General features: G+C 34.6%; 2 protein-coding genes and 1 pseudogene across 2 annotated transcripts; all 3 read left to right on the top strand.

Moving 5' to 3' along the window:
- On the top strand, positions 14-1,121 carry LOC104770843 (polyadenylate-binding protein-interacting protein 13-like). Its single transcript, XM_019242149.1, has 5 exons — positions 14-117; positions 224-283; positions 396-443; positions 528-596; positions 702-1,121. Exons 1-5 carry the CDS (start codon positions 40-42, stop codon positions 765-767), a joined length of 321 nt encoding a protein of 106 aa, XP_019097694.1. The 5' UTR covers positions 14-39; the 3' UTR covers positions 768-1,121.
- LOC104770842 (CDPK-related kinase 4-like) lies at positions 4,135-8,317 on the top strand. The gene is made up of 11 exons (XM_010495300.2): positions 4,135-4,826; positions 5,006-5,136; positions 5,292-5,333; positions 5,466-5,574; positions 5,680-5,758; positions 5,961-6,257; positions 6,388-6,497; positions 6,746-6,850; positions 7,220-7,282; positions 7,692-7,859; positions 7,960-8,317. The coding sequence occupies exons 1-11, from the start codon at positions 4,278-4,280 to the stop codon at positions 8,095-8,097; spliced, it is 1,791 nt and encodes a 596-aa protein (XP_010493602.1). The 5' UTR covers positions 4,135-4,277; the 3' UTR covers positions 8,098-8,317.
- Positions 11,269-12,275, top strand: LOC104770840 (annotated as a pseudogene).

Below are 12,277 nucleotides of genomic sequence, written 5' to 3'. Positions count from 1 at the left end.
TCAGAGGGAGCTAGGTCTGCTTTAGGAAAATCGGGTACTATGGTTGGTTCTCATCCTATTAGGGTTCTTATTTCCAAAACAGCGATCACGCCTGTTAACCCATATTTCCTTCCAAAGGTAAGTTGATTTAATATAATCAATCTTGAGCTTGACGACTATAGATAACTCTGATTCAATGATCTCACAACTACGTGTTCGCATAACGTTGTTCTCTTTCCTTTAGTCTGAGGACGAGCGAGAGAAGTGTGCAAGGACTGTTTATTGTACTAACATTGGCAAGATGGTAAAACTTATTATGTTCATTTTTGTCAAATCCTCTGTTACACTCAGTACCTATTTGCATATCAGACTAATCAACGTTTACCATCTTATATACGTTTAAAAAAAAAATGTAGGTCACTCAAACGGAATTGGAAGATTTCTTTAAAACAGCTTGTGGTGAGGTATAGATAATTTGGTTTTGTCTGTGCTATTAAAGATGTTGTGTGTTTATCATTTAACACCATCTCTGTTTTTTTTCTTTTTAGGTTCACCATCTGAGGTTGCTTGGAGACTGGTACCACCAAACCAGCATTGCTTTTGTCGAATTTAGTCTGGTGATTTTCTAATCGCTTGTTTCCATTCATGAATTACGATTATAGTATTTATCCCTCGGTTATGAACATTATTTGTATGCTATGACTCTTTGCGTGTATTTTCAGGCAGAAAGTGCAGTTTCTGCTCTTAATTGCAGTGGTATTGTCTTGGGAGGGCTTCCAATAAGCTGAGCTTACAAAAAAACAAAATAAGGTTAGTTAATAATACTTACTTATCACTGTGAGATTAATATTTGCTTTGTCTATGTACGTGTGTGAAGGGTAAGCCCGTCAAAGACGCCAGTAAGGCCACACCGCTCTGATGATGTTAACTAAAAGCTAATCACTCTGAGATTCTGTTGTTCGGCAGGCTGCTCGGGTATCTTTGAACTATGAACTATCAGTAACTTAGGCTAATCTTTCTTCTTCTTCTTCTATAAATTTAGAACCAAACTGATCTGTTTTTTTTCTTTTTTCTTTTTCAATTATTTTAATCTCTGGGAACATCTTTTTGGTTATCTTTATATATGGATCATTTTAAGACCTTATTGTACAAATCCTCTCTTTCTCTTGCTCTTCACGCATTTATGTTTGGTATGATTTATTCAATGTTTTTTTTTTTGATGAAAGTGAAAGTTGTTGGATTTTTTAATATTTGATATTTTTGGTATTGTTTCTGTTAGATTTTAGGAGAGTTTTGCTTTGTGAATGAAGATTTAGTTTCTCTGTTTTTTTTAATTTTTGTTTTGCTAATCTTTTTCCTTGAGTTTTAATTGCATCTTTGTTTGAAATGGGCTATTTTAGTTCGCTTCTCTATGATATTAAACGACTTTTTTCTATATGAATGTAAAATTTCTTCACCGAAAAACGTTGGTTCGATATAATTGACAAAATATTAAACGATATTTGATTGAATTGTTTGGTTTGTTTTATATGATTTAGCAAACTTACACTCAAATGTGAACCAACAACAGAAAAATTAAGGACATATAGAAGTTTTAGTTGACTTTATGTTTGTAATTTAAAATACAAACCATGTTTAAAAGATTATAAACTTGACCTAGTCCTCCTGTGTAACCGGAAGAACTTTGTCAAAATTTGGGACATTAACTTGTTATATACTTATATATAAACGTATACAAAGGTTGAAAGAAAAGGAGAAACCAAATATATATATAGAAATTGGAATGAAAATGTCAACTGATGAGACTATCGTCGGCTAACCAACCGGTCAAGATGGTTGGAGAATGAAGATTACGTATACGAAAAAAGTTACGACCAGACAGACCCAACGTAAGATATTTCGTGCGACACAAGTCAACAATCAAACCGGACCATACGGTTAAGAGACAATTGATTGATTCTCCTACTGAGAAGTGAGAAGGCAGCAAGTTCTGGTTCATTTGACCGGCGACCATCTAATGGTTTGGACCAAACCGGCGATATGTTGAATGAGATTTGGTTACTAATTTGTATCAAGGCCGTTTCAACCGGTTTATATTAAAAGATGTAAAAAGTGGCCTTTTGTTGTCTTTTTCAGTGCTTGACGGTGGAGGGAGTAGTAGTAGGTGACTGTATTAAACTCGTTTTCGCGTTTCTCATGCATATATGGACATATGGTGACAGATCAGAGTCCGTTTCTTCAAAAATTATTATATTATTACTTCCCTTATTTTATTTATTTTCTGTAACCAACGAGCGTTTTTATTATTATTTTGAAATCTTTATTTTTTAAAAATGGAAACAAAAAAATTGTTGAATCATTTGGTAGGTAGATGTTTCATGGATTCTTTTTTGTACATAGGGTTGAGTTGCCCACAGGATAGGTCTTCTACAAACATGTTAAATTTGAGAAAACATGTTAAATTTGAGAAAACATGATAGATACTATGATAAAAGGCCTCTTCAGTCTCTCAATTTTAAAAACACAAATTAATTCATTAATTTTAAAACATAATCTAGTTATCAACTACATTTCAACATTAACATTTTAAAATTGATTATTTAATTAATTTATTATTTAATAAGTAGAAATCTAAAAACGGATAACAACAATCATCCCAAATTAACAGAGAAGTTCTAAATCTACCTAATTATTCCTTCGATTTTGTAGTGGACCGTCCAACATAATTTTTGTTCGAATGTAATTTTGATGCGAAATGCAATCCTGAAAACACAAAAAAGAATCACTGGTGGGATTGTACGTGATTATGATAGGATTGCTAAAAATGTTGGGGAACTTCATCCCTTAACTATGCTAACTCAATTTCAGAAGACACTACAGCTTTACTAGCTTTAATATAATGCAACATACATAATCCAAGGATTCAGAATGGTTTGCTTTGAAAGAGATTGTCAAGTGCGTATAGATATGTCTATTGCTGGTTTAGTTCAAAATATCCATTACTGGACTAGCCGATTCCAGAAAATGGTGTTTCAACACACTAAACAAATTTGTAATATATAAGGTAGTCAATCTTCTAGTAAAATATGGATGCCTTCATTCTACTTTTTATTTTGATAAAATGTTATTTCCTTTCTTGGATAATAATACAGATGTATCTGGATTTTTGACTCGTAAAGTTCAATTTCGACGGAAAATATATTGTAAACAATTGAAATTATATAAGAAATGTAATAGTAAAGTATTTAATTAACTTTAGGTATAATTGTTTTCTAAGATAACACTTTTTTAATATATAATGTATACATATAGCTATAAAAATGTGTGTAGATATTGTAATTCTATTTATATTTACAAACATACTATTGATTCTACAATATTGTAGTTAGTAAGCCATTGTAAAGTTAATGTAGTTATTAGATTATTTTTTAAAGAGCTAAGAGACTAAAGCTGAAAGTTATTTTTTGTCGATATCGTTATATGAAAATATTGGATTATGTAAGTCAAACCGATAGAACATTGTTGTAATTATATGTAACGGTTAGTTATAACTAGAAAACTTTTTTAATTTAAATGACGCGGGAATCCTTTTAGTTACTACCGTTAGAAGTTAAACAGTTTTTCTCTTAACAAAACATTGCCGCCTAATAGTTTCTTACTTTGCACGATAACTTTTCCGTTTTAAAAAAATTAAGTGTAAGCTAAAACCAATCTTTTAATATTACAAAAATAAAAGAAATACCAATCCTCCACAAAACAGTATTTTTTTTGAATCATTTACAAAAATAAAATTATGCTCAACATACAAAAAATAGAATTCTTAGCAAGTTCATAAGAAAATAATTAAATTGAAGAAGGAAATGTTCAATTATTTTTCACCATATTTAGGCAAAATTATTTTTTCAAAATCCAAGCTACCTATAAAATATTGGTATTTTTCGTCGTTACTTTTTCAAATTCAACAATTAACATCAGAAGATGTGTCATTAAATGAAATTGAACCAACAATTAAACCAAAAGGTGATTAAATGTCACACTACGCGCTCTTCCCTCTTGTTGTTTAGTGGGTGCTCTTCTTTTGAAACAATAACGCCTTCTCCTCTTTTTTTTTTTTTTTTTTTTTTTTCTGCTTTAAATCTCTGAGCTCTTTTTCTCTTTATTTATTGAAATCTTCATTTTTTTTTTTCCCTTTACAAAAAAAACATTTTTTTTACTTCGCTATTCAAACTTCGTCTCCTCACCGTCCGATGTATTGACTCTGACCGATCAGTCAATTGTGAGCTCAACATCCAACGGTCATGGGTCATTGTTACAGCCGGAACATCTCCGCCGTCAAGGACGACGAGATCCCCGCCGAAAGCGGCGAGGTTACGAATCAACCTTCTCAACCGACGGAAAATAACCGGCGTGGTTCGGTTCCTCAGTCTCCGGCTGCTTCCGAAGTCAACAACTCCTACAACATTAGCCCTTTCCAGAGTCCTTTGCCGGCGGGAGTAGCTCCATCTCCATCTCCGGCGAGAACTCCCGGGAGAAAGTTCAAATGGCCGTTTCCTCCACCGTCGCCTGCGAAACCGATTATGGCGGCTTTGAGACGGCGACGTGGCGCTCCGCCGCAGCCTCGGGATGAGCCGATCCCGGAGGATAGCGAAGAAGTGGCGGATCACGGTGGTGAAAGCGGCGGAGAGAGGCTGGATAAGAATTTCGGGTTTGGGAAGAACTTCGAAGGGAAGTATGAGTTGGGGAAGGAGGTAGGGCGAGGGCATTTTGGTCATACTTGTTGGGCTAAGGCCAAGAAAGGAAAGATGAAGAACCAAACCGTTGCCGTCAAAATCATCTCCAAAGCTAAGGTTTGTCTAGTTTGAGACAATGTGATACCTAACCATCAGAGATGTAGGGACTCTTGGTTCTTACTGTTCACAACATAATTCACTATTTCAGAATAGAGAGAGTACAAGATTCTTAAAATTGATGGAATGTAGAATGTTTAAAGCTAGGTTTTGAGATCACTTGTTTTTTTGGTTTTCAGATGACATCGGCTTTGTCTATTGAAGATGTTCGTCGAGAAGTGAAGTTGCTGAAAGCTTTGTCCGGGCATAGGCAAATGGTTAAGTTCTATGATGTATATGAGGATGCTGATAACGTCTTTGTTGTTATGGAGTAAGTGTAGTTTACTTAACTCTATATGGTTCATTCTTAATTATCTCATTGTGTTTGGATTTGGAAGATTCATCATGGTGTTTTAAGTAGATTTACTAAGTTTATTAAATGAGTCGACTTTAGATATTCAATCTTTCTCTCTTATATGCTTCTAGGTTATGCGAAGGTGGAGAGCTATTGGATAGAATTTTGGCGAGGTAAATCCAAAGTTACCTTTCTTTTAGTCTTACTTTCGTATGAGTGCTTTGATTCCGGCCTACTACGTGTTAGTTAGCTTTGCAGTAGATATGGGTTCCAACCTTGTATTATTATCTTGTATGTTACTGCAGAGGTGGACGATACCCTGAAGTCGATGCCAAACGTATTCTTGTGCAGATTTTGTCTGCAACTGCATTTTTTCATCTTCAAGGTGTTGTGCACCGTGATCTGAAGCCAGAGGTACGCATTCTTTCTATAAGTTGCTGATATTTCAGTTAATGCCACCTATTTCCTCGTTTTTGCTAGTTATGGTTGCTTAAACACATGGTACAACTGTGTATCCAGAATTTTCTCTTCACCAGCAGAAACGAGGATGCAATACTCAAGGTCATAGATTTTGGCTTGTCTGATTTCATTAGATACGGTAATGATCTATTTCTTTGTTCCCCATTCTTGTTACAAGCTTTGACAAGTTTTCTGATGAGTTTTGCTGCAATGTGATATTCAGTATCATTATTACAACTGTTATATATTATGTCTCCTTGGCATTATTAGTCTTGCAAATCTCATATGTATAAGATTATAATTCACGTTTAATTTTTTACTTGTATCTTTTACACTTGCAGATCAGCGCCTCAATGATGTTGTAGGAAGTGCATACTATGTTGCACCCGAAGTACTCCATAGGTCTTACAGCACTGAAGCGGATATGTGGAGCATTGGAGTCATAAGTTACATACTACTCTGTGGAAGCAGACCATTCTATGGAAGAACTGAGTCTGCGATATTCCGATGTGTGCTTAGAGCTAACCCTAATTTTGAGGATATGCCATGGCCTTCAATATCTCCTACTGGCAAAGACTTCGTGAAAAGGCTTCTTAACAAGGACCATAGGAAACGAATGACAGCTGCTCAAGCTCTAGGTAAGTTCTTTTTTGTGATTTAATATGGGACACTGATCTTGAAAAAGAAACAAGAGTATGGCTTTAAGTACTATGAGTTGGGAGTTTTTTTGCTTTCCATAAGCGGTATATTATATGATATTTTTTGCAGCTCATCCGTGGTTACGTGATGAAAACCCTGGTTTACTTCTTGATTTCTCCGTCTACAAGTTGGTCAGGTCCTATATCCGTGCCTCACCTTTCAGACGATCAGCACTTAAGGTAAGTTTTGGATACCCTCATATTATAATCGAGCGCATTTATCTTTTCCCTTTCTACTTGTATATACATAGCAGATCTACTCATCAAAATTGTCAGACGATTAATGCTTCAAACAGAATGTTACTCATCTTTTCTTTGGCACTTAGTGAATAATATCCTGATACAACATTCATTTGATAACATTTGTCTTATGGTTGTCTGTGTTTTTATCTTGATCGGTTTTTTTTATGTTTTAATCTCTTAAATAGGCTCTCTCCAAAGCTATACCCGATGAAGAACTTGTATTCCTTAAGGCACAGTTCATGCTCCTGGACCCTAAAGACGGAGGCCTATCTCTTAACTGTTTCACCACGGTCAGTGTGTCTATTCCTGATTTTGCTATAGCAATTTCACTCGGTCTTTGATTTGTGAATGTATTATATCCACTATATGTATCCCTTATTGTCTCGAGATCCCATTTTCTGAATGGAGATATTTTAGAGCTTAAAATCACAAAGAGAAACAAATCAGAACTAAAACACCAAAATGGTTTCCTTCAGCTTTTCCATGATAAATCTTTCAAAGTTATATCTAGCTTGCATGACCTAAAAGCTTCCTGAGAAAAAGAAATGAAGGAATAGAAATACGAAATAGTTTCCTATTGAAACAAATAGAATATTGATTTATAAAGAACATTAAACTTATGCATATCAATTAATATAATCGTTTGAATGTAACTGCAGGCTTTAACGAGATATGCTACTGATGCTATGATGGAATCAAGGCTTCCTGACATTTTAAACACGGTAACGTATCTGTTGTTATATATTGTCTTTTGCTTTGAAGTTTATGGGTGAACCAAGTATGAATGCAGATATGGTTCATGGTGGTGCTAGTCGAAAATATTGTAGATTTTCTCTAGGGTGGGAAACATTGAGAAAAAGATTCTGACTCGTTGAGCTTTAGTGGTTACTGTTTTCATCATAATTCCTCAATTTAAATTCGAGTTTCACTTTGTTTGCCATTGTGCTTGTAACAGCAAATCATTATCATTGGTTTTAGATTTAGAGCATGCTGGAGTCATCATAATATCGCTAGAGTTTTCTCCCGTTATTGAGATTGATGTTTCTTTACTGCTTTTCATACTCTTACAATTGTAGCACTGGGCTTTGAATTTTCGCTATTTTCTTACCTTTTTTTTTCCTTTCTATGAAGATGCAACCGCTGGCGCAAAAGAAGCTCGACTTTGATGAGTTCTGTGCGGCTGCAGTCAGTGTTTACCAACTGGAGGCTCTTGAAGAATGGGAACAGGTTGTAACTTCAGCATTTGAGCACTTCGAACAGGAAGGAAACCGAATCATATCCGTCCAAGAACTTGCTGGGGTACAGTGCTACTTTAAACTTCTATGAGATCGCGTATATCACCATATATTTCTTCAGATTTAAAAACATTGTTCTAATTTTGTGGAGTGTGTGACTGCAGGAGATGAGCCTGGGACCGAGTGCGTATCCTCTGCTCAAGGATTGGATCCGGAGTTCAGACGGAAAGCTGAGTTTCTTGGGCTACGCTAAGTTCTTGCATGGTGTGACCGTACGAAGCTCGAGCTCGAGACCTAGGTGACATATTGTAATGTAAAGTCTTCTAACATGTGAATTGAGTTTCAAGAAACATCCAAAAATGACGTCGTCATCAGAGACCTGAAGTGGAAGTGAAGTCAAGTAGGTATTTATTTCCTTTGTAAATGATTCGTGGAGCATTTTGTTTTCAGAGGAACCGAAACCAAAAAAAAGGAAACATATTTATATATTATAGGAATTGGGGAGGTGTTGTTCTGATCTTGTTTCTCAGCTTCCAGTTTCGTTAGTATGATATGACATCGGCATAGTTAGAGCTCTAATGGAATAAAATAAAGCTAGTGAAAAATGACGACGTACAAAAAGTAGATAATAGTTCTAACTTTACTCGAATTGGTAACATCTCTAAAAATTGTGAGTTGTAGTTGTCCTATCCTATGAATCTGGTTTTTCCGTTCGCGCCAAACTTCAGATACTGTGTAGTGCCATACTAGTGTTTAGTGAGAGCCGAGGGTAGCTGTCGTTGTGGCTTTGGCAAACCCGGGTAATATATGAAATCAGGTGAAAACATCACACCAATCCATTGGGACGGGAATTGTCTAAAGAGAAGCGAGTGACACAGGTGTTCCAAGCAGTTTAATTCAAAGAAGGAACAAGCAAAGAAGGTTGTGGTTTCTTGAATCTTTTCAAGATTAGCATACATAGGGATTTACTTGTCATCCTGCCCCATGATGAAATTAACGCAATATAGCAATTAACCGTCAATCATTTTCGCTTTTCGTAAACTATAAATCGATGAGAATGATTTGTTCTTGCAAGTGTAGTACTAGCAGGTAGTGTAAAACATATATTTCTCAAACATGTTAAGTGAGTGTAACAAAACATGCGGAGGTTCGTAGGGAACAAAAAAAAAAGTATGGTAGAGAAAAATTGAAGTGCGTGGTTGGTTAGAACAAGCTTTTCATATGAATCAGTCTGTCTCTCTACTCGGAAATTATTGATTCTGTGGGTCTTGTCTAATTTAGCATTCATACCATTTAAATTAGTTGTAAGTTGTAACCACTTTTTCTTCGACAGTGTTGGTTACACTCGTTTTACCTGTGTTTAATGAAGAGACATTGGGCCTGTTCGTTTGCCTGTCGCTAGCGACAGAAAGGAGCGACAGCGACAGAAAGTTGTTCGTTTACCTGTTGCTAGTTTAGCGACCAGTCGCAGCGACTGTCGCCAGCGATCAGCGATCATAATTTTCAGTCGCTAAAATTTTCAGCGACTATCGCCAACGATCAGCGATCAGTCGCTGAAACTAGTCGCTGGATCCAGCGACAGACAAACGAACAACATAGCGACCAAGAAAAATAAAAAAATAAAAATTGATAAATTAAATATGATCAAAATTAAAATTAATTAAATAAAAATATAACTACATATAGTTATTAAAATTAAACTAAATCTAAGTAAATAAAATAAAAAATTAATTTGAACATATTTAAATAAAATTCTAAAAAAACAGTTATAAACAAATTAAATTTAACAATATTAAAATGAATAAATTAAAAATAAAATTCAAATTAATTATTTAAAAATATGTAAATATGTTTTTAATTTATTTTCATGGCTATATGTATTTTTTTTTTTTGAAATAAAAATATAAATTATCAAAAATTAAGTTTTATTAATTTTTTTAAAAAAATATATGGTATTTAATCGCAGCGACAGGCAAACGAACAATTTAGCGACAGTTTCTAGTGACAGTCGCTACAGTCGCTAGCGACAGACAAACGAACAACATATGCTGTCGCTGAAGTCTGTCGCTGGTCGCTGTTGCTGGATCCAGCGACAAGAAAATGAACAGGGCCATTGTTTGTATCTGACTATCTGATATATTTTGATTTCTGATACACTCATTCTCATAAGAAAAAAAAATAAGGGAATAAATCCTTTATGTAAGACATTTTGGAAAACTAATTNCAGTCGCAGCGACTGTCGCCAGCGATCAGCGACCGTAATTTTCAGTCGCTAAAATTTTCAGCGACTATCGCCAACGATCAGCGATCAGTCGCTGAAACTAGTCGCTGGATCCAGCGACAGACAAACGAACAACATAGCGACCAAGAAAAATAAAAAAATAAAAATTGATAAATTAAATATGATCAAAATTAAAATTAATTAAATAAAAATATAACTACATATAGTTATTAAAATTAAACTAAATCTAAGTAAATAAAATAAAAAATTAATTTGAACATATTTAAATAAAATTCTAAAAAATCAATTATAAACAAATTAAATTTAACAATATTAAAATGAATAAATTAAAAATAAAATTCAAATTAATTATTTAAAAATATGTAAATATGTTTTTAATTTATTTTCATGGCTATATGTATTTTTTTTTTTTGAAATAAAAATATAAATTATCAAAAATTAAGTTTTATTAATTTTTTTAAAAAAATATATGGTATTTAATCGCAGCGACAGGCAAACGAACAATTTAGCGACAGTTTCTAGTGACAGTCGCTACAGTCGCTAGCGACAGACAAACGAACAACATATGCTGTCGCTGAAGTCTGTCGCTGGTCGCTGTTGCTGGATCCAGCGACAAGAAAATGAACAGGGCCATTGTTTGTATCTGACTATCTGATATATTTTGATTTCTGATACACTCATTCTCATAAGAAAAAAAAATAAGGGAATAAATCCTTTATGTAAGACATTTTGGAAAACTAATTTGTACTAACAAATATATTAGCTTTCCCTCGGATAAGAATGAACAAATCTAGAAAAATATATAAAACAAACACACAATGGATATATATGCTTATATTTGATTATAAAATTATTATAACTTAAGTATGTGGTTTTCAATATAGACAGTAATTTGACCACATTAAATTTACATATTAATAATTAGAAAAAATTACATATTTATAAAAGGTTTAAAATATGTAAATGTTTATTGTTATTAATATGTAAAAATTAAAATGTATATATATAAAATTAAGTTTACTGAAACCTTACATAAATTTACAAATTAATGACAAACACTCATATTTATACTTATAATTTTACTGATAAATTAGTGGAAAGAAAACAATTAGATATTACATAAATCACGTGTCTCTTCTAAGTCCTACCTAATTGCTAATATTAAAGTCACGAACTCCTTTATTCACGGGGTCTCTTTCACTATAAAAAGCAAGAAACCCCAAAACACTTGTAACACCACTGACCACCCAACAATATCCACACTCTTCTTCTTCTTTGATCCATCACATTCTCTCTCTCTCTCTCTTTTTTCTCTTGTAGACAACACAATGGCACAGAGGAAGATGATTGTGTTTCCGACCAAGAATGAATTGTCAGAAGCAATGGCTGCGTACACTGCCAAGCTCTCCGCAAAGTTCATCAAGGAGAAAGGTATTTTCACCGTTGTTCTCTCCGGCGGTGACCTCATCGATTGGCTCTGGTCTCTAAATCTCTCACTCTCCTCTGTTTTATTTTTCTTCTTTAAAGAAACACAAAGAATCCAATAATTAACGGTTTCAATTAATCGAATGTTGCAGCAAGTTGGTGCAACCTCCTTTTGGGTCGACGAGAGGGTTTGTGCATGGGAAGATCCAGACAGCAACTACAAACTCGCCATGGATGGCTTTCTCTCCAAGGTTTCATAACTTAACCTTAATTACACAAGACTTATCCCTTGTCTTGTGTCTTTTTATAAATAATAATCTATTTTTGGTAATAACATCTTAGATTCCGATTCCGGATAAGAACATCTACGCAATCGACAAACACTCGGCAGCTGATGGTAATGCCGAGCACTGCGCAGCGCTCTACGAGGATTGTCTGAAGCATCTGGTGAAGGAAAAGATCATCCCAATATCCAAAAAGACAGGGTACCCTGAGTTCGATCTACAACTTCTAGGGATGGGTCCTGATGGTCACATGGCGTCTCTCTTCCCAAACCATCCTCAGATCAATGAGAAGCAGAAATGGGTCACTCACATTACCGACTCTCCAAAACCACCACCAAAGAGAATCACATTCACTTTACCTGTCATCAACTCTGCTTTGTACAACCTTATGGCCATTTGTGACAAACCACAGGCCAAATCCGTGGCTGAGATCATGAAGCATAACAACGTCTCCTTACCTTCTGCTCATCTTAGTGCACAAGTCGAAAATGTTTGGTACCTTGACCAAGCAGCTGCCTCCGAGCTCTAGAG

The sequence above is a fragment of the Camelina sativa genome, chromosome 20 (genome assembly GCF_000633955.1).
Source record: "Camelina sativa cultivar DH55 chromosome 20, Cs, whole genome shotgun sequence".
In the NCBI taxonomy this organism is placed as follows: Eukaryota; Viridiplantae; Streptophyta; class Magnoliopsida; order Brassicales; family Brassicaceae; genus Camelina; species Camelina sativa.
Note: the sequence above shows the minus strand (reverse complement) of the source record. Positions and strands in the feature narration are given on the sequence as shown.